Below are 26,146 nucleotides of genomic sequence, written 5' to 3'. Positions count from 1 at the left end.
ACTCACATTCTCTCTTCTGGAAATAAGGAGTTAACACTTTACTTTACAACCTGTGGCTCTTCACCTCTTGCAAAACTACAACTCCCAGGATGTGTCATTGCATGCTGGGGGTTGTAGTTTGGCCAGAGCTGTAGAGCCACAGCAGTGTTTCCCAAACAAGGTGCCTCCAGCTGTGGCCAAACTACAACTCCCAGCATGCTCGGACAGCCTTCGGCTGTCCGGGCATGCTGGGAGTTGTAGTTTGGCCACAGCTGGAGGCACCCTGTTTGGGAAACACTGAGGCACAGGTTGTAGATGAGTGGTGTGCAGACACATGCACGCTACATCCTGTAGATCCCTATGAGGGTGTGCACTCTCTGCACTCTCTGCAGTCTCTGCACTCTCTGCAGTCTCTGCACTCTCTGCAGTCTCAGTACACAGTGTGCAGCGGTCGGTGCAGCCTCCCGGAGTCCCGATGTCTGCAGCCCCGATCCGGGTGAGTCCCATCGCGCACCCGGATTTTCCCCGGTGCCTTTTATATTATATCATTATGATTAATAAGAACCCGAGGAATCTCCGTCCTCTCTGCCGGTTCTCTGCGGCTTATCCCACCACAGGGATCTGAACTGACCGATCACTGTTCACCCGTGACGCGCTGCATCGGGCGATCTTAATCGGTCCCCCTCGAGCTAACAAAAAATTCATCAGCGCAAATGTCCGATGTCCTGGCCGAGAGATCCTATAGATCTGTTAATGTAAATGAATTATTATTATTCGTGTTATCGGATATTTATAAATGTGATACATTTGTGACCCGCCAATTCTGTCTGATAGAAGTTTATTCAATGCGATGTCTGAAATCGTAAGTGATACATTGTACATCCGATGCTGCAGTGATGACGAGGACACGTGATTTCTAACGTTCGTTTTGATTTCAAACGAATCTTCAGATCGGAAACCGTTACTGAATTGTTTTCTATATTTGTTTAAAAATTTGTGTAAATATTGATAAACTGCAGAGATAAGATTAACGAAATATCGGTCATGTATCGCTGGGGTGTTAAAGGGGAACTGTATATTAAAGTGAGATATTAGAAGGAATATATTCACTGTCGGTCTATCTATCTATCTATCAACCAATTATCTATCTACATATCTATCTCATATCTATCTATTATCTATCTACATATCTATCTATCTATCTCATATCTATCTATTATCTATCTACATATCTATCTATCTATCTCATATCTATCTATTATCTATCTACATATCTATCTATCTATCTATCTCATATCTATCTATCTATCTATCAATTATCTATCTACATATCTATCTCATATCTATCTATTATCTATCTACATATCTATCTATCTATCTCATATCTATCTATCTATCTATCTATCAATTATCTATCTACATATCTATCTCATATCTATCTATCTATCTATCTCATATCTATCTATCTATCAATTATCCATCTATCTATCTATCAATCAATTATCTATCTATCTATCTATCTATCTTTTATTTATCTCTCTATCAATTATCTATCTATGTATATATATCTCATATCTATCTATCTATCTATCTATTATCTATCTATCTATCTATCTATCTATTATCTATCTATCTATCTATCTCATATCTATCTATCTCATATCTATCTATCTATTATCTATCTATCTATTATCTATCTATCAATTATCTATCTCATATCTATTTTTTATCATCAATTATCTATCTATCTATCTATTATCTATCTATCTATCTATCTATCTATCTATCAATTATCTATCTCATATCTATTTTTTTATTATCTATCTATCTATCTTTCTATCTATCTATCTATTTATTTATCATCTATTATCTATTTATCTATCTATCTATTATCCATCTATCAATTATCTATTATCTATCAATTATCCATCTATTTATTTGTATTTCTTTTCTGTGCTGTTGTATTTTATTTTACATTTTTAACAGTACAAATTTCCAGTCCACATATATTTAAAATATTTTAACACAGTATTATAAGTGCCCAGCATTATTGTTATTAAAGTTATTAGTATACTTCTATGTCTATTACTACTACTATTACTTTATTATAATAATAAAAATAATAACAATAATAATAAAAAAAAAATAGCAGTAGTAGCAGCAGCAGTAGTAGAAGTTTTAGTAGTAGTAGTAGTAGTAGTAGTAGAAGTAGTAGTATTACTACTATACTTTTTATTCCTATGTATTTTATTTTTTTCTTTAGTTTTTGGTTATTATTTACAATTATTATTATTATTATAGCTCTTTTATCCATTTTGTATACAGGAGGATAAAATCAGTTGACCAAACTCTAACCATAAATGCCATTTTGCCTAATAAAATAAATTCCAATCTTTTTTAATCCCTGGGTTCTGAACCTGTGTATAGGAGGGTAGGCACAAATTCTCTAAGGTAGTGTTCCCCAACCTGTGGGCCTCCAGCTGTTGCAAAATATATAAATGTGTAAGAAGTCGTCGCACCATCCTCATACTGTGTTATTCATAGGCAGCACAGTGTACACAGTATGATCAGAGTCTTGGGAGTACTTTGGTATAATTAATTTGGGTAAGGGGTACTAGGCTTAGGAATATTAAGACACATTGATTTAATCAGCGCACAACCGCATAGTATTATGAGTCATAAATGTAGAATAACACAAGTGTGAACAAGATCACCCACTCCGCATTTTCATTACCAGTATACAAAGTATTAACACAATATATACATACTCACTAGATTTACATTTTTTACCGAAAAGTTTTACTGGATTTGAGTCTGTTGCTGCATATTTGACACTGCGTTTTTGATGCTGTGTATTTCAGTGCTAGCAAAGTCTATGAGTGTTTATTATTCCGATAGACTTTGCTAACATATAAATAAGCGTCAAATACAATGCGTATATGCTACGTGTGACCCTACCCTATAGGAGTGACTTCGTTCCTTGCTTTGTATTCAATAAATGCAATAAAAAAAAAAAAACTTAACGTGTGAACATACCCTATAGGGGTTTTCAATACTGGTTAATCAATGTACAGTGGTCCCTCAAGTTACAATATTAATTGGCTCCAGGATGACCATTGTATGTTGAAACCATTGTATGTTGAGACCAGAACTCTATGAAAACCTGGTAATTGGTTCTAAAGGCACCAAAATGTCATCCAAAAATAGGAAAAAGGCAGAATTAAAGAAAAATAAGTAGATAACTAATATAGACAAAGCAAATCCTTACATATAAAAGTAAGAAGGATCTGCTGGGAGCTGTAAATCACTGTCTGTGTCAGTGTTTCCCAAGCAGGGAGAACTCCAGCTGTTGCAAAACTACAACTCCCAGCATGCCCGGACAGCCAAAGGCTGTCCGGGCATGCTGGGAGTTGTAGTTTTGCAACAGCTGGGGGCACCCTGCTTGGGAAACACTGGTCTATGTAGAGGACAGGAGCTTCTTCAGGGTCCTGTACAGTACACGAAATGTCCTTCACCTGGTGTCCAAAGGAGCAGGTAACCCTGGTACAGGTAAAGTGTACAGAACATGTAATACCTCTCTGTACTGTAGGGGGCGCTACCAGACATCAGTCAGTGCATACGCTTCAGTAATACAGGGGTTTTACCAGTGAATGCCCATTTTGCTTGGTCGGTTCTTCCGGCCATTGACATGTTTCACAGATCTGGATTGTCCGTACATTGTATGTCGAGTCTGGTTTCAACTTACGATGGTCCAGAAAAGACCATTGTATGTTGAGGCCATTGTAAGTTGAGGGATCACTGTATAACATAATGTTCTGCAACTTTCTAATACACATTGTTTAATCTTAAAAAATTTTTAAACCATATTCTGCTTGCTGTCCATATTCTGCTTGCTGTCCATATTCTGCTTGCTGTCAGCAGTAAATACTGTACCACTATTCTTGTTTACATCCAAAGGCTAAAAACCTGTGCAGACCCAATACTTCCTAGCTGACAAATGGATACAATTATATTCAGTCTAGACCAGTGTTTTCCAACCAGTGTGCCTCCAGCTGTTGCAAAACTACAACTCCCGGCATGCCCGGACAGCCAGAGGCTGTCCGGGCATGCCGGGAGTTGTAGTTTTGCAACAGCTGTAGGCACACTGGTTGGGAAACACTGGTCTAGACAAGTCTCTATGACAGTGTTTCCCGACCAGAGTGCCTCCAGCTGTGTTGCAAAACTATAAATGCTATCTGGGTAGTTTGGCAACAGCTGAAGGCACACTGATTGGGAAACACTGTTCTATGAGTTGAAAAGCTAGGACTCATACACTGTTCGGCTATATTCACAAGGCAGAATTTCTGTCCAGAATTTTGCAGGAAAATTCTACTTGCAAATTCTGCAAAATTTACTGCACATTAAATTTTACAGCAGAAAATCCAATGCGGAAATTCCGCCGGGGAAATTCTGCTTTTTGAAAATCTGGAAAAACACTGAATATGTCTTCAAATTTTGCAGAATTCTGGGCGAAATCCCATTGAACTCAATAGGGCTTTGAATTTTGGCAGAATTCTGTGTTTTGAGCACACAGAAATTCTGCTCAAATTCTGCTAAAATTTCGCAAAACTGCAAAAATTCATCTTATGAACATAGCCTAAGAAATCAGGACAGGGAGGAGATTGGCTGCTTCTGCTGCATTTAACTTTTAGTAGATTCCCTAGACCAGCGATTCCTGATGTTCCTTTGAAGTTAGGAGTTTCCCAGAAGACAGCAACAGCAAGAAATGTCACTTTAACAATATAGAGGAGGCAGTTGTAGGGGTCGCTATTGGAAATACATTTGCAGAAAATTTGGAAATGACTGTCCTTAGACAAAACAGAAAGTTTCTCTTGAGTGGCAGCAAGCAGAGGTCTTGACTATGGTGAGGAATTGACCATATACCAGAAAGATAACAGTGTTCATCCTACTACAAAAATCCTTTAGGTGATCTTAAATGTAACAGACCAATAACAAGCCCTCATAGAGACTGTTACCTATGTGATTGTATGTGTGTTACCTATGTGATTGTATGTGTGGCACCTATGTGATTGTATGTGTGTTACCTATGTGATTGTATGTGTGTTACCTATGTGATTATATGTGTGTTACCTATGTGATTGTATGTGTGTTACCTATGTGATTGTATGTGTGTTACCTATGTGATTGCATGTGTGTCACCTATGTGATTGTATGTGTGTTATCTATGTGATTGTATGTGTGTTATCTATGTGATTGTATGTGTGTTATCTATGTGATTGTATGTGTGTTACCTATGTGATTGTATGTGTGGCACCTATGTGATTGTATGTGTGTTACCTATGTGATTGTATGTGTGTTACCTATGTGATTGTATGTGTGTTACCTATGTGATTGTATGTGTGTTACCTATGTGATTACATGTGTGTTACCTATGTGATTGTATGTGTGTTACCTATGTGATTATATGTGTGTTACCTATGTGATTGTATGTGTGGCACCTATGTGATTGTATGTGTGTTACCTATGTGATCGTATGTGTGTTACCTATGTGATTATATGTGTGTTACCTATGTGAGTGTATGTGTGTTACCTATGTGATTGTATGTGTGTTACCTATGTGATTGTATGTGTGTTACCTATGTGATTGTATGTGTGTTACCTATGTGATTATATGTGTGTTACCTATGTGATTGTATGTGTGTTACCTATGTGATTGTATGTGTGTTACCTATGTGATTGTATGTGTGTTACCTATGTGATTGTATGTGTGTTATCTATGTGATTGCATGTGTGTCACCTATGTGATTATATTTGTGTTACCTATGTGATTGTATGTGTGTTACCTATGTGATTGTATGTGTGTTACCTATGTGATTGTATGTGTGTCACCTATGTGATTGTATGTGTGTTACCTATGTGATTGTATGTGTGTTACCTATGTGATTGTATGTGTGTTATCTATGTGATTGCATGTGTGTCACCTATGTGATTGTATGTGTGTTACCTATGTGATTGCATGTGTGTTACCTATGTGATTGCATGTGTGTCACCTATGTGATTGTATGTGTGTCACCTATGTGATTGTATGTGTGTTATCTATGTGATTGTATGTGTGTTACCTATGTGATTGCATGTGTGTTACCTATGTGATTGCATGTATGTTACCTATGTGATTACATATATGTCACCTATGTGATTGCATGTGTGTCACCTATGTGATTGTATGTGTGTCACCTATGTGATTGCATGTGTGTCACCTATGTGATTGTATGTGTGTCACCTATGTGATTGTATGTGTGTTACCTATGTGATTGTATGTGTGTTACCTATGTGATTGCATGTGTGTTACCTATGTGATTGCATGTGTGTCACCTATGTGATTGTATGTGTGTTACCTATGTGATTGCATGTGTGTTACCTATGTGATTGTATGTGTGTTACCTATGTGATTGTATGTGTGTTACCTATGTGATTACATGTGTGTTACCTATGTGACTGTATGTTACCTATGTGACTGTATGTGTGTTACCTATGTGATTGCATTAATGTTACCTATGTACATGCATGTATGTTACCTATGTGATTGTATGTGTGTTACCTATGTGATTGTATGTGTGTTACCTATGTGATTGTATGTGTGTTACCTATGTGATTACATGTGTGTTACCTATGTGATTGTATGTTACCTATGTGATTGCATTAATGTCACCTATGTAAATGCAAGCCTGTTTGCATGTAACCTGTCATTCAGGAGAATGTTTAGAACATGTATCATATATATGACATGTGCTCCCCCCAGGGCGCTATTATAATGAGTAACATGAATATGGTTCCCACGTGTATCTAGAGCTCTGTCTCGGCCACATGAAAATGTAAAGTATCCATGAAGCTGTAATGTAATTCTTTTATGTAATTTGTATACATAACAGCAGCCAGAAAAACCACTGCTCCTAATAATAACGGTATATCCATCGCATGGCGGCCGGGGGGATTTTTTGCTAATCTGCAGCCATTGTTGTTAGAGTCGAGTTCGGAGTTTACTTTGGAAGGAGCTGAAGGATCTCGGGTTCACTGAGAAAACAATGTACTTTTCTTTATGTCAGAATCGCTCTGTTCTCTATAGATCTCCCAGTAGTGGAATGAGTTAATGTACCCAGATACAGACAAAGCAGAGTGAATGGAGGGGGGTAAGGAATGACTGACAGGCGGGTCACAGGGAGGCAGTACACAATACAGGTGCTGGGAAGTAGCTTTTTGACAGACTACAAGTCCCAGCATTACCTAACAGCCTTCAGACATTGGGGCATGCTGGGAGTTGTGGCTAGTTTCTAGAGTAGTTGCTAGGTCAGTGTTTCTCGACCAGGGTGCCTCCAGCTGTTGCAAATCTACAACTCCCAGCATGCCTGGACAGCCAGCGGCTGTCCGGGCATGCTGGGAGTTGTAGTATTGCAACAGCTGTAGGCACCCTGGTCGAGAAACACTGAGCTAGGCTTTCATTTACTTAAAGTGGCCCATAGGCGGCTCCTCTTGATGCCCAGTGTCTGGGGCACATGCAACTTGCTATGCCACTGGATGCCAGACAGATGCCTATCCAAAACTTTGTAAGCAGGGCCGGCTCTGCTTTTAGGTAAAAAAATATAATGGAAGAAAAAAAGGGGGGGGGGGGGGGGGAGGAGAGAGGACAGCGCCTCGTGTGTTATCCTAGACACCAGGGTCCCAGTAGGGACTAGAGTGGCGAGGTCTCTATAAATTAGTCGCTCAACAGATAGTAGATAAAACAGGCATATCACCCCTTAAAGGGGTACTACCGTGGAAAACTTTTTTTTTTTTTTTTTTTAAATCAACTGGTGCCAGAAAGTTAAACAGATTTGTAAATCACTTGTATTAAAAAAATCTTAATCCTTCCAGGGCTTTTTAGGGGCTGTATACTAAAGAGAAATCCAAAAAGAAATGCATTTCCTGTGATGTCCTGACCACCGTGCTCTCTGCTGACCTCTGCTGTCCATTTTAGGAACTGTCCAGAGGAGCATATGTTTGCTATGGGGATTTTCTCCAGTTCCTAAAATGGGTCAGCAGAGAGCACTGTGGTCAGGACATCAGAGGAAATTAATTTCTTTTTTTGATTTCTCTTTAGTATACAGCCCCTAAAAAGTACTGGAAGGATTAAGATTTTTTTTTAATAGAAGTGATTTACAAATCTGTTTAACTTTCTGGCACCAGTTGATGTAAAAAAAAAAAAAAAGTTTTCCACGGTAGTACCCCTTTAAGGATACTTGAAGTTGTAGAGAAGCGAACTGCAAAGCCCTCGGTCCTATCAGAGAGGATAGAGTCTTCTCCTATATAGGAAAGGAGCAGAAAAAACGGAACCTTGTGTGGGCGCTGATCGCAAAATCCAGACCATTCAAACACAAATATGTCTGAAAAAAGGTGCCAGGAGGCCCCATATTTATTAAATAAACTTCCAATGACGCGTTTCAGAGGGTATTTCCTCCTTCGTCAGATTGGCATACCGATTGGCATGCCAATCTGATGGAGGAGGAAATACCCTCGGAAACGCGTCATTGGAAGTCTGTTTAATAAATATGGTGCCTCCTGGCACTTTTTTCTGACACATTTGTGTTTGAATGGTCTGGATTTTGTGATCAGCGCCCACACAAGGTTCCGTTTTTTTCTGCTCCTTTCCTTAAGGCAAAATAGGCAGCCACCTAGAGCGCCCTCTTGATGGGGGTGCTGCTCTGCCTGCTGCAATAAAGTTAGCCAGCATCCGAAGCACCCGCCCATCCAAAGCACCTGCCCATCAAGCAAAACCCCTCCCCGCTATACCCACCCTACTGGTACTATAATAATCTGCTTTTTTCAGCCTACCATCTCCGAGGCAGATAGGGGCAATCACTAAGGTCAAGACCATCCAACATCCTGACACCGCCCACCTCCATACATCGGGACGAGCCAATGGGCGGGGTCAAGGGGCAGAAAAATTAGCTTTCGCCTAGGGTGGCAAAAGCTCTTGCACCAGGCCTTAGGATTAGGGGTTAGGGTCAGGGTTAGGATTAGGCGTTAGCATTAGGATTAGGGGATTAGTGTTAGGGAGTGAGAGGGACCCGTCTGTAAAGCATAAAAGGGTGTCCCTGTGCCAAGGGTCACATTCTGCTACAGGGACACCATTTTCTTCATTACAAACCTGAGGACAGGAGTGGTGCTGACTTTTGATAAGCCCTTTAAGACTGGGGTCTGCACAGCAATATGGGTCAGCTAACCACATCATAGGCTGACTTTATATGTCAATATTTGTCTCAGTATTTTCCAGCAGCATTTGTAAGCCAAAACCCATGAGTAGGTCCAAAACATGGAAAAGGTACAAATCTTGCCATTACCTTTTTTTTTTCCTCTGTAGGTTCCGCTCCAGATTTCGGCTTGTCCTAAACAAGGCTGGCATAGCAACCAAAATTTGTATGTCTGTTACCTTCTTAGTCTTGCAATTTGGCTGTGAAAATAAAAAAATAGCCAAATCTCAGTCAAGTCATAAGCATGTCGCATTTGCATGTGACTATCTTCAAGGTCGGTGCCGGTAAAGACGAGTGCCATTTGTGACCTGCGATCTAAAACGCAGCTGGTTAAAATCTTTTGCCACATTCGTGTTGCTGCCGCCTCAGACCAGGGATCACAATGCGATCACATTGGCAATCAGTATCTGTGATGTTGCAATGCAACATTTCAATCTTTTCCGTGCGACCAAAGTTGCTGTGCAACCCTAGAGTTATTTGTGCAGAAAGTAGATAAAGTGAAAAATGTTTTATTTTATTTTATTTTGCAAAAACAGCACTACTCCTGTCCACAGGTTGTGTCTAGTATTGCAGTTCAGCTCCCTTGAAGTAAATGGGACTAAGGCCTCTGTCACACTGCCATCGGTCTCCATTAGTTGGAGCTCCGTCGGCAGTCCCGTCAAGTCTAGCCGAAAAAATAAAATGGAGCAAGCACTATTTTTTTCTCCGCTAAATTCCTGTAAAATTACCAGGTCACCGACAGACCCTCTGCAAGTGAATGGGGGCCGTCGACACCCGGCAGTAGCTGTTTGCATCCGACCAATCTCAGGGTCCAATCACCTTTAAAAAAAAAAACGTTCGGACCCTTAATGGTTTGGATGCAACGGTTGTGTGAACCTAACCTAAGCTGCAGTACTGCACTCAACCTTGGCACTGATGTATGGATAGTTTAGATCAGTGGTCTCCAAATTGTAAACCTCCAGCTGAAGCAAAAATACAACTTCCAGCATGCCCGGACAGCCGTTGGCTGTCCGGGCATGCTGGTAGTTGTAGTTTTGCAACAGCTGGAGGTCCACAGCTTGGAGACCACTGTTTTAGATGTTAGGTTCTTTACCTTTGATAGATCTGTCCAAAGGGGTCCACATTACTATATGCAGTGCCAGTCAATAAGTGTACAGTAAATGCTCCAGGCAGGTGCTCTGGCACCAGTCCTGGTAAATATTAAGGGAGCAGTGATGCACGCAGAACTGTATGCATCACCGCTCAAGGTACAGGAGCAGGGAGTCTATTCTGTGGTGAACTACACTAAAAGTGGAGCATGAAAAATGATATAGAGTAGAGCCCAACCAAAAATATAGGTGGCCAGTACATCGTACCTATCATACAATTATACACATGATCCCTGGGCTCCCATGTTAGAAAACAATACCCTGCACAGTAAACTTTATTAAGGGAGCAGTGATGCACGCAGAACTGTATGCATCACCGCTCAAGGTACAGGAGCAGGGAGTCTATTCTGTGGTCAACTACACTAAAAGTGGAGCGTGAAAAATGAAATAGAGTAGAGCCCAACCAAAAATATAGGTGGCCAGTACATCTGTATCATACAATTATATACATGATCCCTGGGCTCCCATGTTAGAAAACAATACCCTGCACAGTAAACTTTCTTTGGCTGTAGCCAACCATTTAGGAATATACACAAGGCCGCACTCGCTAGGACCTCTTGGAAATGTCCCATATTAATAGATGCCAATGCATTTCCGAGCAGATGTTGCCAAAGGGATAAACATGTTCATTCTTTCAGTGGAGTCTGGGGCCCAGAATTTCTTCTACAGAACATCCGCCGTGGAAATTCTGTAGTGTTGTAATGCTGGGAGCTGTAGTTTTGCAACAGCTGGAGGCACCCTGTTGGGGAAACATTGCCTTATGTGTTTACTGATTGATCCCGTGAGATCACTTACTTGTAGTGTGCTTATTACCCGAGCCCTAGTCACCTGCTCTGTTTTATTACCTTTAAAGGAAAACTGTCAGCTTTCTCCCCCCCCCACACTAACCAGTGGTACTGGCTGGTAGTGCAGGGGATGCTGATTAGTTTAATCCTTACCGTGCCCAGATCCACCGTGCCGTTTGGCTATAATCTTCTATTTTCGGTATATGCTAATGAGGTGCTAACTGGCACTGGCCAAGCTAACTGGCACTCTGACGTCAGTGCCGCCGGCCGCAGCGCCGCCCAGCTCATCAATTGTCCTCCTCTCTCTTCTCTACAGAGCGGGGAGAAGAGGGAGAGGCGGAGGGAGGGGAGGAATATTGATGAGCTGGGTGGCGCTGCGGCCGGCGGCACTGAGGTCAGAGTGCCAGTTAGCTTGGCCAGTGCCAGTTAGCACCTCATTGGCATATACCGAATATAGAAGATTATAGCCGTACGGCGCGGTGGATCTGGGCACGGATCAAACTAATCAGTGTCCCCCGCACTACCAGCCAGTACCGCTGGCTAATTCGGGGGGAGAAAGCGGACAGTTTTCCTTTAAAACCTTGTATACACAGTGGAATTTTCGAGCGGAATCCTTGTAAAAAAAAAAAAAAGTCTGCTCAGAAATTCGGCTGCACCAAGTACACAGCGAAATATCCGCTGCAGACACATCTGGTGCAGAAATTCACATTACAGCTTCTGCAGAAAGTATTTATGTTAATTTGTTTAGTAGAATCTACTTGTAAATGCATTGGTCCTAGCACCGACTGACGACCGGACATTTCGGAAAAATGACGCTGTGTGAACATAGCCTAAGGGGTTTTACTGTGAAGATAAATAGGTCTAACCTGATGCATTTAAGGGATAATGTAAACATATTTCAGATATGCAAGCATTTTTGAAAATGTACTTATATATATATATTTCTAATCCCCCAGGTGTCTTCTTTGTTTTGCCCTGTTGCCATTGGTTACAGCCATCTTACAGGGTCACACATGCTCAGTACAAGTGCATATTGCTTGTTAGTCTCTACTGTGTAGACAAGTAAGGGGGATTGTGGAAAAAAGTGTCTTTTGTTGCCTGGCAACAGCAAGGTCACAGGTCAGAAAGGAAACCAGGAAGTGATTAGATCCATGTACAGTCATCCCTGGACATGGGTCATTTTTCCTAAAAACAGACACAATTTTCTCCATTACATATAAGTATGTGCCACTCATCTGATTTTACCAACCATTTCAAAATTCAGAGGCCATTGGCCGTCTTAAAGAAATACAGTCATGGCCGTAAATGTTGGCACCCCTGAATTTTTTCTAGAAAATGAAGTATTTCTCACAGAAAAAGGATGGCAGTAACACATGATTTGCTATACACATGTTTATTCCCTTTGTGTTTATTGGAACTAAACCAAAAAACGAGGAAAAAAGCAAATTGGACATAACGTCACACCAAACTCCAAAAATGGGCTGGACAAAATTTTTGGCACCCTTTCAAAATTGTAGATAAATAAGATTGTTTCAAGCATGTGATGCTCTTTTAAACTCACCTGGGGCAAGTAACAGGCGTGGGCAATATAACAATCACACCTGAAAGCAGATAAAAAGGAGAGAAGTTCACTTAGTCTTTGCAGTGTGTGTCTGTGTGTGCCACACTAAGCATGGACAACAGAAAGGGGAGAAGAGAACTGCCTTGGAACCAAAATTGTGGAAAAATATCAACAATCTCAAGGTTACAAGTCCATCTCCAGAGATCTAGATTTGCCTTTGTCCACAGTGCGCAACATTAGAACATCAAGAAGTTTGCAGCCCATGGCACTGTAGCTAATCTCTCTGGTCGTGGACAGAAGAGAAAAATTTATGAAAAGTGTCAAAGCAGTATAGTCCAGATGGTGGATAAGCAGCCCCAAACAAGTTCCAAAGATATTCAAGCTGTCCCTCAGGTTCAGGGAGCATCAGTGTCAGCGCCAATTATCCGTCGATATTTAAATGAAATGAAACGCTATGGCAGGAGACTCAGGAGGACCCCACTGCTGACACAGAGACATAAAAAAGTAAGACTACATTTTGCCAAAATGAACTTGAGTAAGTCAAAATCCTTCTGGGAAAACGTCTTGTGGACAGATGAGACCAAGATAGAGCTTTTTGGTAAAGCACATCATTGTACTATTTACCGAAAACAGAATGAGGCCCACAAAGAAAAGAACACAGCACCTACAGTGAAATATGGTGGAGGTTCATGGTTTGGGGTTGTTTTGCTGCCTCTGGCACTGGGGGCCTTGAATGTGTACAAGGCATCATGAAATCTGAGGATCACCAATGGATTTTGGGTCGCACTGTACAGCTCAGTGTCAGAAAGCTGGGTTTGTGTCCGAGATCTTGGGTCTTCCAGCAGGACAATGACCCCAAACAAATATTAAAATGCACCCAGAAATGGATGGCAACAAAATGCTGGAGAGTTCTGAAGTGGCAGCAATGAGTCCAGATCTGAATCCCATTGAATACCTGTGGAGAGATCTTAAAATTGCTGTAGGGAAAAGGCGCCTTCCAATAAGAGAGACTGGAGCAGTTTGCAAAGGAAGAGTGGTCCAACATTCCGGCTGAGAGGTGTAAGAAGCTTATTGATGGTTATAGGAAGAGACTGATTTCAATTATTGTATAACAAATCATGTGTTACTGCAATCCTTTTCTGTGAGACATACTTCATTTTCTAGAAAAATTTCAGGGGTGCCAACATTTACGGTCATGACTGTATATAACTACAACTTATAGATGGGCAGTGTCAGTAATGCCAGTGATAGCAGACAGTCACATATATTGATACTGTATACAGGCTTAATATTCAGTAGTAAGTAGTAGTAGGCACATCCATCATTACTGTATACAGACAATATGCAGTACTCTCAGTAGTATGTATTAGTATCATGAACAGTCACATTAGTACTATATACAAAGAATATATAGTGCCAGTAGTAGTATTATGCAGTCGCATACATTAGTACTGTATACAGTCTATATATAGTGTCAGTAGTTTTAGTATCAGGCACAGTCACATTAGTGCTGTATACAGACTATGGTATATATATATAGTGTCAATAGTATGTAGTAGTATCAAGCACAGTCACATACATTAGTACTGTATACAGAATATATTTTAATGTCAATAGTTGTAGTATGGGGCACAATCATATAGAGTAGTACTGTATATACACTATAGAGTGTGTTAGTATTACTGACACTGTATATATATATATATATATATATATATATATATGTATATATATATGTATGTACACACAGATAGATCTATAGTCTGTATACAGTGCTAATATATATGACTGTACCTGATCCCACAACTACTCCCGCCTGTATACAGTAATGTATATGACTGTACCTGATCCCACTACTCCCTGTATATAGCCTGTATACAGTAATGTATATGACTGTACCTGATCCCACAACTACTCCCTATATATAGCCTGTATACAGTAATGTATGTGACTGTACCTGATCCCACTACTCCCTATATATATAGCCTGTATACAGTAATGTATGTGACTGTACCTGATCCCACAACTACTCCCTATATATATAGCCTGTATACAGTAATGTATGTGACTGTACCTGATCCCACTACTCCCTATATATAGCCTGTATACAGTAATGTATGTGACTGTACCTGATCCCACTACTCCCTATATATAGCCTGTATACAGTAATGTATGTGACTGTACCTGATCCCAGAACTACTCCCTATATATATAGCCTGTATACAGTAATGTATGTGACTGTACCTGATCCCACTACTCCCTATATATATAGCCTGTATACAGTAATGTATGTGACTGTACCTGATCCCAGAACTACTCCCTATATATATAGCCTGTATACAGTAATGTATGTGACTGTACCTGATCCCACTACTCCCTATATATAGCCTGTATACAGTAATGTATATGACTGTACCTGATCCCACTACTCCCTATATATAGCCTGTATACAGTAATGTTTGTGACTGTTGCTGATCCCACTACTCCCTATATATAGCTTGTATACAGTAATGTATATGACTGTACTGATCCCACTACTCCCTATATATAGCCTGTATACAGTAATGTATATGACTGTACCTGATCCCACTACTCCCTATATATAGCCTGTAAACAGTAATGTATATGACTGTACTGATCCCACTACTCCCTATATATAGCCTGTATACAGTAATGTTTGTGACTGTACTGATCCCACTACTCCCTATATATAGCCTGTATACAGTAATGTATATGACTGTACCTGATCCCACTACTCCCTGTATATAGCCTGTATATAGTAATGTATATGACTGTACCTGATCCCACTACTCCCTATATATAGCCTGTATACAGTAATGTATATGACTGTACTGATCCCACTACTCCCTGTATATAGCCTGTATACAGTAATGTATGTGACTACTGATCCCACTACTCCCTATATATGGCCTGTATACAGTAATGTATGTGACTACTGATCCCACTACTCCCTATATATAGCCTGTATACAGTAATGTATGTGACTGTACCTGATCCCACTACTCCCTATATGTAGCCTGTATACAGTAATGTATGTGACTGTACCTGATCCCACTACTCCCTGTATATAGCCTGTATACAGTAATGTATATGACTGTACCTGATCCCACTACTCCCTATATATAGCCTGTATACAGTAATGTATATGACTGTACCTGATCCCACTACTCCCTGTATATAGCCTGTATACAGTAATGTATGTGACTGTACTTATCCCACTACTCCCTATATATCGCATGTATACAGTAATGTATGTGACTGTACTGATCCCACTACTCCCTATATATAGCCTGTATACAGTAATGTATGTGACTGTACCTGATCCCACTACTCCCTATATATAGCCTGTATACAGTAATGTATATGACTGTACCTGATCCCACTACTCCCTGTATATAGCCTGTATACAGTAATGTATATGACTGTACCTGATCCCACAACTACTCCCTATATATAGCCTGTATACAGTAATGTATGTGACTGTACCTGATCCCACTACTCCCTATATATATAGCCTGTATACAGTAATGTATGTGACTGTACCTGATCCCACAACTACTCCCTATATATATAGCCTGTATACAGTAATGTATGTGACTGTACCTGATCCCACTACTCCCTATATATAGCCTGTATACAGTAATGTATGTGACTGTACCTGATCCCACTACTCCCTATATATAGCCTGTATACAGTAATGTATGTGACTGTACCTGATCCCACTACTCCCTATATATATAGCCTGTATACAGTAATGTATGTGACTGTACCTGATCCCAGAACTACTCCCTATATATATAGCCTGTATACAGTAATGTATGTGACTGTACCTGATCCCACTACTCCCTATATATAGCCTGTATACAGTAATGTATATGACTGTACCTGATCCCACTACTCCCTATATATAGCCTGTATACAGTAATGTTTGTGACTGTTGCTGATCCCAATACTCCCTATATATAGCTTGTATACAGTAATGTATATGACTGTACTGATCCCACTACTCCCTATATATAGCCTGTATACAGTAATGTATATGACTGTACCTGATCCCACTACTCCCTATATATAGCCTGTAAACAGTAATGTATATGACTGTACTGATCCCACTACTCCCTATATATAGCCTGTATACAGTAATGTTTGTGACTGTACTGATCCCACTACTCCCTATATATAGCCTGTATACAGTAATGTATATGACTGTACCTGATCCCACTACTCCCTGTATATAGCCTGTATATAGTAATGTATATGACTGTACCTGATCCCACTACTCCCTATATATAGCCTGTATACAGTAATGTATATGACTGTACTGATCCCACTACTCCCTGTATATAGCCTGTATACAGTAATGTATGTGACTACTGATCCCACTACTCCCTATATATGGCCTGTATACAGTAATGTATGTGACTACTGATCCCACTACTCCCTATATATAGCCTGTATACAGTAATGTATGTGACTGTACCTGATCCCACTACTCCCTATATGTAGCCTGTATACAGTAATGTATGTGACTGTACCTGATCCCACTACTCCCTGTATATAGCCTGTATACAGTAATGTATATGACTGTACCTGATCCCACTACTCCCTATATATAGCCTGTATACAGTAATGTATATGACTGTACCTGATCCCACTACTCCCTGTATATAGCCTGTATACAGTAATGTATGTGACTGTACTTATCCCACTACTCCCTATATATCGCATGTATACAGTAATGTATGTGACTGTACTGATCCCACTACTCCCTATATATAGCCTGTATACAGTAATGTATGTGACTGTACCTGATCCCACTACTCCCTATATATAGCCTGTATACAGTAATGTATATGACTGTACCTGATCCCACTACTCCCTGTATATAGCCTGTATACAGTAATGTATGTGACTGTACCTGATCCCACTGATCCCTATATATATAGCCTGTATACAGTAATGTATGTGACTGTACCTGATCCCACTACTCCCTGTATATAGCCTGTATACAGTAATGTATATGACTGTACCTGATCCCACTACTCCCTATATATAGCCTGTATACAGTAATGTATGTGACTGTACCTGATCCCACTACTCCCTATATTTAGCCTGTATACAGTAATGTATGTGACTGTACTGATCCCACTACTCCCTGTATATACCCTGTATACAGTAATGTATATGACTGTACCTGATCACACTACTCCCTATATATAGCCTGTATACAGTAAGGTATATGACTGTACTGATCCCACTACTCCCTGTATATAGCCTGTATACAGTAATGTATGTGACTGTACCTGATCCCACTACTCCCTGTATATAGCCTGTATACAGTAATGTATGTGACTGTACTGATCCCAATACTCCCTATATATAGCCTGTATACAGTAATGTATATGACTGTACCTGATCCCACTACTCCCTGTATATAGCCTGTATACAGTAATGTATATGACTGTACCTGATCCCACTACTCCCTATATATAGCCTGTATACAGTAATGTATATGACTGTACCTGATCCCACTACTCCCTGTATATAGCCTGTATACAGTAATGTATGTGACTGTACCTGATCCCACTACTCCCTATATATAGCCTGTATACAGTAATGTATATGACTGTACTGATCCCACTACTCCCTATATATAGCCTGTATACAGTAATGTATGTGACTACTGATCCCACTACTCCCTATATATGGCCTGTATACAGTAATGTATGTGACTGTACCTGATCCCACTACTCCCTATATATCGCCTGTATACAGTAATGTATATGACTGTACTGATCCCACTACTCCCTATATATAGCCTGTATACAGTAATGTATGTGACTACTGATCCCACTACTCCCTATATATAGCCTGTATACAGTAATGTATGTGACTGTACCTGATCCCACTACTCCCTGTATATAGCCTGTATACAGTAATGTATATGACTGTACCTGATCCCACTACTCCCTATATATAGCCTGTATACAGTAATGTATATGACTGTACCTGATCCCACTACTCCCTATATATAGCCTGTATACAGTAATGTATGTGACTGTACTGATCCCACTACTCCCTGTATATAGCCTGTATACAGTAATGTATGTGACTGTACTGATCCCACTACTCCCTATATATAGCCTGTATACAGTAATGTATGTGACTGTACCTGATCCCACTACTCCCTATATATAGCCTGTATACAGTAATGTATGTGACTGTACCTGATCCCACTACTCCCTATATATAGCCTGTATACAGTAATGTATGTGACTGTACTGATCCCACTACTCCCTATATATAGCCTGTATACAGTAATGTATGTGACTGTACTGATCCCACTACTCCCTGTATATAGCCTGTATACAGTAATGTTTGTGACTGTACCTGATCCCACTACTCCCTATATATAGCCTGTATACAGTAATGTATATGACTGTACCTGATCCCACTACTCCCTATATATAGCCTGTATACAGTAATGTATGTGACTGTACCTGATCCCACTACTCCCTATATTTAGCCTGTATACAGTAATGTATGTGACTGTACCTGATCCCACTACTCCCTGTATATAGCCTGTATACAGTAATGTATGTGACTGTACTGATCCCAATACTCCCTATATATAGCCGGTATACAGTAATGTATATGACTGTACCTGATCCCACTACTCCCTGTATATAGCCTGTATACAGTAATGTATGTGACTGTACCTGATCCCACTACTCCCTATATATAGCCTGTATACAGTAATGTATGTGACTGTAGCTGATCCCACTACTCCCTATATATAGCCTGTATACAGTAATGTATGTGACTGTTGCTGATCCCACTACTCCCTATATATAGCCTGTATACAGTAATGTATGTGACTATACCTGATCCCACTACTCCCTGTATATAGCCTGTATACAGTAATGTATGTGACTACTGATCCCACTACTCCCTATATATAGCCTGTATACAGTAATGTATGTGACTGTACCTGATCACACTACTCCCTATATATAGCCTGTATACAGTAATGTATATGACTGTACTGATCCCACTACTCCCTGTATATAGCCTGTATACAGTAATGTATGTGACTGTACCTGATCCCACTACTCCCTATATATAGCCTGTATACAGTAATGTATGTGACTGTACTGATCCCACTACTCCCTATATATATAGCCTGTATACAGTAATGTATGTGACTGTACCTGATCCCACTACTCCCTGTATATAGCCTGTATACAGTAATGTATGTGACTGTACCTGATCCCACTACTCCCTATATATAGCTTGTATACAGTAATGTATGTGACTGTACTGATCCCACTACTCCCTGTATATAGCCTGTATACAGTAATGTATGTGACTGTACCTGATCCCACTACTCCCTATATATAGCCTGTATACAGTAATGTATATGACTGTACCTGATCCCACTACTCCCTATATATAGCCTGTATACAGTAATGTATGTGACTGTAATTGATCCCACTACTCCCTATATATAGCCTGTATACAGTAATGTATGTGACTGTACTGATCCCACTACTCCCTATATATAGCCTGTATACAGTAATGTATGTGACTGTACTGATCCCACTACTCCCTATATATAGCCTGTATACAGTAATGTATGTGACTGTACTGATCCCACTACTCCCTATATATAGCTTGTATACAGTAATGTATATGACTGTACTGATCCCACTACTCCCTATATATAGCCTGTATACAGTAATGTATGTGACTGTACCTGATCCCACTACTCCCTATATATAGCCTGTATACAGTAATGTATGTGACTGTACTGATCCCACTACTCCCTATATATAGCCTGTATACAGTAATGTATGTGACTGTACTGATCCCACTATTCCCTATATATAGCCTGTATACAGTAATGTATATGACTGTACCTGATCCCACTACTCCCTATATATAGCCTGTATACAGTAATGTTTGTGACTGTACCTGATCCCACTTCTCCCTATATATAGCCTGTATACAGTAATGTATGTGACTGTACTGATCCCACTACTCCCTATATATAGCCTGTATACAGTAATGTATGTGACTGTACCTGATCCCACTACTCCCTATATATAGCCTGTATACAGTAATGTATGTGACTGTACCTGATCCCACTACTCCCTATATATAGCCTGTATACAGTAATGTATGTGACTGTACTGATCCCACTACTCCCTATATATAGCCTGTATACAGTAATGTATGTGACTGTACCTGATCCCACTACTCCTTATATATAGCCTGTATACAGTAATGTATGTGACTGTACCTGATCCCACTACTCCCTGTATATAGCCTGTATACAGTAATGTATGTGACTGTACCTGATCCCACTTCTCCCTATATATAGCCTGTATACAGTAATGTATGTGACTGTACTGATCCCACTACTCCCTATATATAGCCTGTATACAGTAATGTATGTGACTGTACCTGATCCCACTACTCCCTATATATAGCCTGTATACAGTAATGTATGTGACTGTACTGATCCCACTACTCCCTATATATAGCCTGTATACAGTAATGTATGTGACTGTACTGATCCCACTACTCCCTATATATAGCCTGTATACAGTAATGTATGTGACTGTACCTGATCCCACTTCTCCCTATATATAGCCTGTATACAGTAATGTATGTGACTGTACCTGATCCCACTACTCCCTGTATATAGCCTGTATACAGTAATGTATGTGACTGTACCTGATCCCACTACTCCCTGTATATAGCCTGTATACAGTAATGTATATGACTGTACTGATCCCACTACTCCCTATATATAGCCGGTATACAGTAATGTATATGACTGTACTGATCCCACTACTCCCTATATATAGCCTGTATACAGTAATGTATGTGACTGTTGCTGATCCCACTACTCCCTATATATAGCCTGTATACAGTAATGTATGTGACTGTACCTGATCCCACTACTCCCTATATATAGCCTGTATACAGTAATGTATATGACTGTACTGATCCCACTACTCCCTATATATAGCCTGTATACAGTAATGTATGTGACTGTACTGATCCCACTACTCCCTGTATATAGCCTGTATACAGTAATGTATATGACTGTACCTGATCACACTACTCCCTATATATAGCCTGTATACAGTAATGTATATGACTGTACTGATCCCACTACTCCCTATATATAGCCTGTATACAGTAATGTATGTGACTGTACCTGATCCCACTACTCCCTGTATATAGCCTGTATACAGTAATGTATGTGACTGTACCTGATCCCAATACTCCCTATATATAGCCTGTATACAGTAATGTATATGACTGTACCTGATCCCACTACTCCCTATATATAGCCTGTATACAGTAAAGTATATGACTGTACTGATCCCACTACTCCCTGTATATAGCCTGTATACAGTAATGTATATGACTGTACCTGATCCCACTACTCCCTGTATATAGCCTGTATACAGTAATGTATGTGACTGTACCTGATCCCACTACTCCCTGTATATAGCCTGTATACAGTAATGTATGTGACTGTACCTGATCCCACTACTCCCTATATATAGCCTGTATACAGTAATGTATATGACTGTACCTGATCCCACTACTCCCTATATATAGCCTGTATACAGTAATGTATATGACTGTACTGATCCCACTACTCCCTGTATATAGCCTGTATACAGTAATGTATATGACTGTACCTGATCCCACTACTCCCTGTATATAGCCTGTATACAGTAATGTATGTGACTGTACTGATCCCACTACTCCCTGTATATAGCCTGTATACAGTAATGTATATGACTGTACCTGATCCCACTACTCCCTGTATATAGCCTGTATACAGTAATGTATGTGACTGTACCTGATCCCACTACTCCCTATATATAGCCTGTGTACAGTAATGTATATGACTGTACCTGATCACACTACTCCCTGTATATAGCCTGTATACAGTAATGTATGTGACTGTACTGATCCCTCTACTCCCTATATATAGCCTGTATACAGTAATGTATGTGACTGTACTGATCCCTCTACTCCCTATATATAGCCTGTATACAGTAATGTATGTGACTGTACTGATCCCTCTACTCCCTATATATAGCCTGTATACAGTAATGTATGTGACTGTACTGATCCCTCTACTCCCTATATATATAGCCTGTATACAGTAATGTATGTGACTGTACCTGATCCCACTACTCCCTATATATAGCCTGTATACAGTAATGTATGTGACTGTACCTGATCCCACAACTACTCCCTATATATAGCCTGTATACAGTAATGTATATGACTGTACCTGATCCCACTACTCCCTATATATAGCCTGTATACAGTAATGTATGTGACTGTACCTGATCCCACTACTCCCTATATATAGCCTGTATACAGTAATGTATGTGACTGTACTGATCCCACTACTCCCTATATATAGCCTGTATACAGTAATGTATGTGACTGTACCTGATCCCACTACTCCCTGTATATAGCCTGTATACAGTAATGTATGTGACTGTACCTGATCCCACTACTCCCTATATATAGCCTGTATACAGTAATGTATGTGACTGTTGCTGATCCCACTACTCCCTATATATAGCCTGTATACAGTAATGTATGTGACTGTACCTGATCCCACTACTCCCTATATATAGCCTGTATACAGTAATGTATGTGACTGTTGCTGATCCCACTACTCCCTATATATAGCCTGTATACAGTAATGTATGTGACTGTACCTGATCCCACTACTCCCTATATATAGCCTGTATACAGTAATGTATATGACTGTACCTGATCCCACTACTCCCTGTATATAGCCTGTATACAGTAATGTATGTGACTGTACCTGATCCCACTACTCCCTATATATAGCCTGTATACAGTAATGTATGTGACTGTTGCTGATCCCACTACTCCCTATATATAGCCTGTATACAGTAATGTATGTGACTGTACCTGATCCCACTACTCCCTATATATAGCCTGTATACAGTAATGTTTGTGACTGTACCTGATCCCACTTCTCCCTATATATAGCCTGTATACAGTAATGTATGTGACTGTACCTGATCCCACTACTCCCTGTATATAGCCTGTATACAGTAATGTATGTGACTGTTGCTGATCCCACTACTCCCTATATATACCGTGTATACAGTAATGTATATGACTGTACCTGATCCCACTACTCCCTATATATAGCCTGTATACAGTAATGTATGTGACTGTTGCTGATCCCACTACTCCCTATATATACCCTGTATACAGTAATGTATATGACTGTACTGATCCCACTACTCCCTATATATAGCCTGTATACAGTAATGTATGTGACTGTTGCTGATCCCACTACTCCCTATATATAGCCTGTATACAGTAATGTATGTGACTGTACTGATCCCACTACTCCCTATATATAGCCTGTATACAGTAATGTATGTGACTGTACTGATCCCACTGATCCCTATATATAGCCTGTATACAGTAATGTATATGACTGTACCTGATCCCACTACTCCCTATATATAGCCTGTATACCGTAATGTATGTGACTGTACCTGATCACACTACTCCCTATATATAGCCTGTATACAGTAATGTATATGACTGTACCTGATCCCACTACTCCCTGTATATAGCCTGTATACAGTAATGTATGTGACTGTACCTGATCCCACTACTCCCTATATATGGCCTGTATACAGTAATGTATATGACTGTACCTGATCCCACTACTCCCTATATATAGCCTGTATACAGTAATGTATATGACTGTACTGATCCCACTACTCCCTATATATAGCCTGTATACAGTAATGTATGTGACTGTACCTGATCCCACTACTCCCTGTATATAGCCTGTATACAGTAATGTATGTGACTGTACTGATCCCACTACTCCCTATATATATAGCCTGTATACAGTAATGTATATGACTGTACTGATCCCACTACTCCCTATATATAGCCTGTATACAGTAATGTATATGACTGTTGCTGATCCCACTACTCCCTATATATATAGCCTGTATACAGTAATGTATGTGACTGTACTGATCCCACTATTCCCTATATATAGCCTGTATACAGTAATGTATGTGACTGTACTGATCCCACTACTCCCTATATATAGCTTGTATACAGTAATGTATGTGACTGTACCTGATCCCACTACTCCCTATATATAGCCTGTATACAGTAATGTATATGACTGTACCTGATCCCACTACTCCCTATATATAGCTTGTATACAGTAATGTATGTGACTGTACCTGATCCCACTACTCCCTATATATAGCCTGTATACAGTAATGTATATGACTGTACCTGATCCCACTACTCCCTGTATATAGCCTGTATACAGTTATGTATATGACTGTACCTGATCCCACTACTCCCTATATATAGCCTGTATACAGTAATGTATGTGACTGTACCTGATCCCACTACTCCCTATATATAGCCTGTATACAGTAATGTATGTGACTGTACCTGATCCCACTACTCCCTATATATAGCCTGTATACAGTAATGTATGTGACTGTACTGATCCCACTACTCCCTATATATAGCCTGTATACAGTAATGTATGTGACTGTACTGATCCCTCTACTCCCTATATATAGCCTGTATACAGTAATGTATATGACTGTACTGATCCCACTACTCCCTATATATAGCCTGTATACAGTAATGTATGTGACTGTACCTGATCCCTCTACTCCCTATATATAGCCTGTATACAGTAATGTATATGACTGTACCTGATCCCACTACTCCCTATATATAGCCTGTATACAGTAATGTATGTGACTGTACCTGATCCCTCTACTCCCTATATATAGCCTGTATACAGTAATGTATATGACTGTACCTGATCCCACTACTCCCTATATATAGCCTGTATACAGTAATGTATGTGACTGTACCTGATCCCACTACTCCCTATATATAGCCTGTATACAGTAATGTATATGACTGTACCTGATCCCACTACTCCCTATATATAGCCTGTATACAGTAATGTATGTGACTGTACTGATCCCACTACTCCCTATATATAGCCTGTATACAGTAATGTATGTGACTGTACCTGATCCCACTACTCCCTATATATAGCCTGTATACAGTAATGTATGTGACTGTACCTGATCCCACTACTCCCTATATATAGCCTGTATACAGTAATGTATGTGACTGTACTGATCCCACTACTCCCTATATATAGCCTGTATACAGTAATGTATGTGACTGTACCTGATCCCACTACTCCCTATATATAGCCTGTATACAGTAATGTATGTGACTGTACTGATCCCACTACTCCCTATATATAGC

The 26,146-nt window shown here is 39.9% G+C and overlaps 1 protein-coding gene across 8 annotated transcripts in view; it reads left to right on the top strand.

The window, feature by feature from the left end:
• The first annotated feature begins 391 nt into the window (after positions 1 to 391).
• The window catches only part of MKX (mohawk homeobox), a 168,733-nt gene continuing 142,978 nt past the window's right edge, over positions 392 to 26,146 (top strand). For 6 of the 8 annotated variants that reach the window (XM_056519390.1, XM_056519388.1, XM_056519389.1 and 3 more), the window contains exon 1: positions 392 to 475. In XM_056519390.1, the coding sequence (XP_056375365.1) occupies positions 455 to 475 (21 nt within the window). In that variant the 5' untranslated portion in view covers positions 392 to 454. Of the gene's footprint in view, positions 476 to 12,338; positions 12,417 to 13,735; positions 13,817 to 26,146 lie in introns of those variants that run through there. The other 2 variants (XM_056519393.1, XM_056519394.1) reach the window with 2 other exon arrangements.

The sequence above is a fragment of the Hyla sarda genome, chromosome 5 (genome assembly GCF_029499605.1).
Source record: "Hyla sarda isolate aHylSar1 chromosome 5, aHylSar1.hap1, whole genome shotgun sequence".
In the NCBI taxonomy this organism is placed as follows: domain Eukaryota; kingdom Metazoa; phylum Chordata; class Amphibia; order Anura; family Hylidae; genus Hyla; species Hyla sarda.
This window is presented reverse-complemented; position numbering and strand designations above follow the sequence as displayed.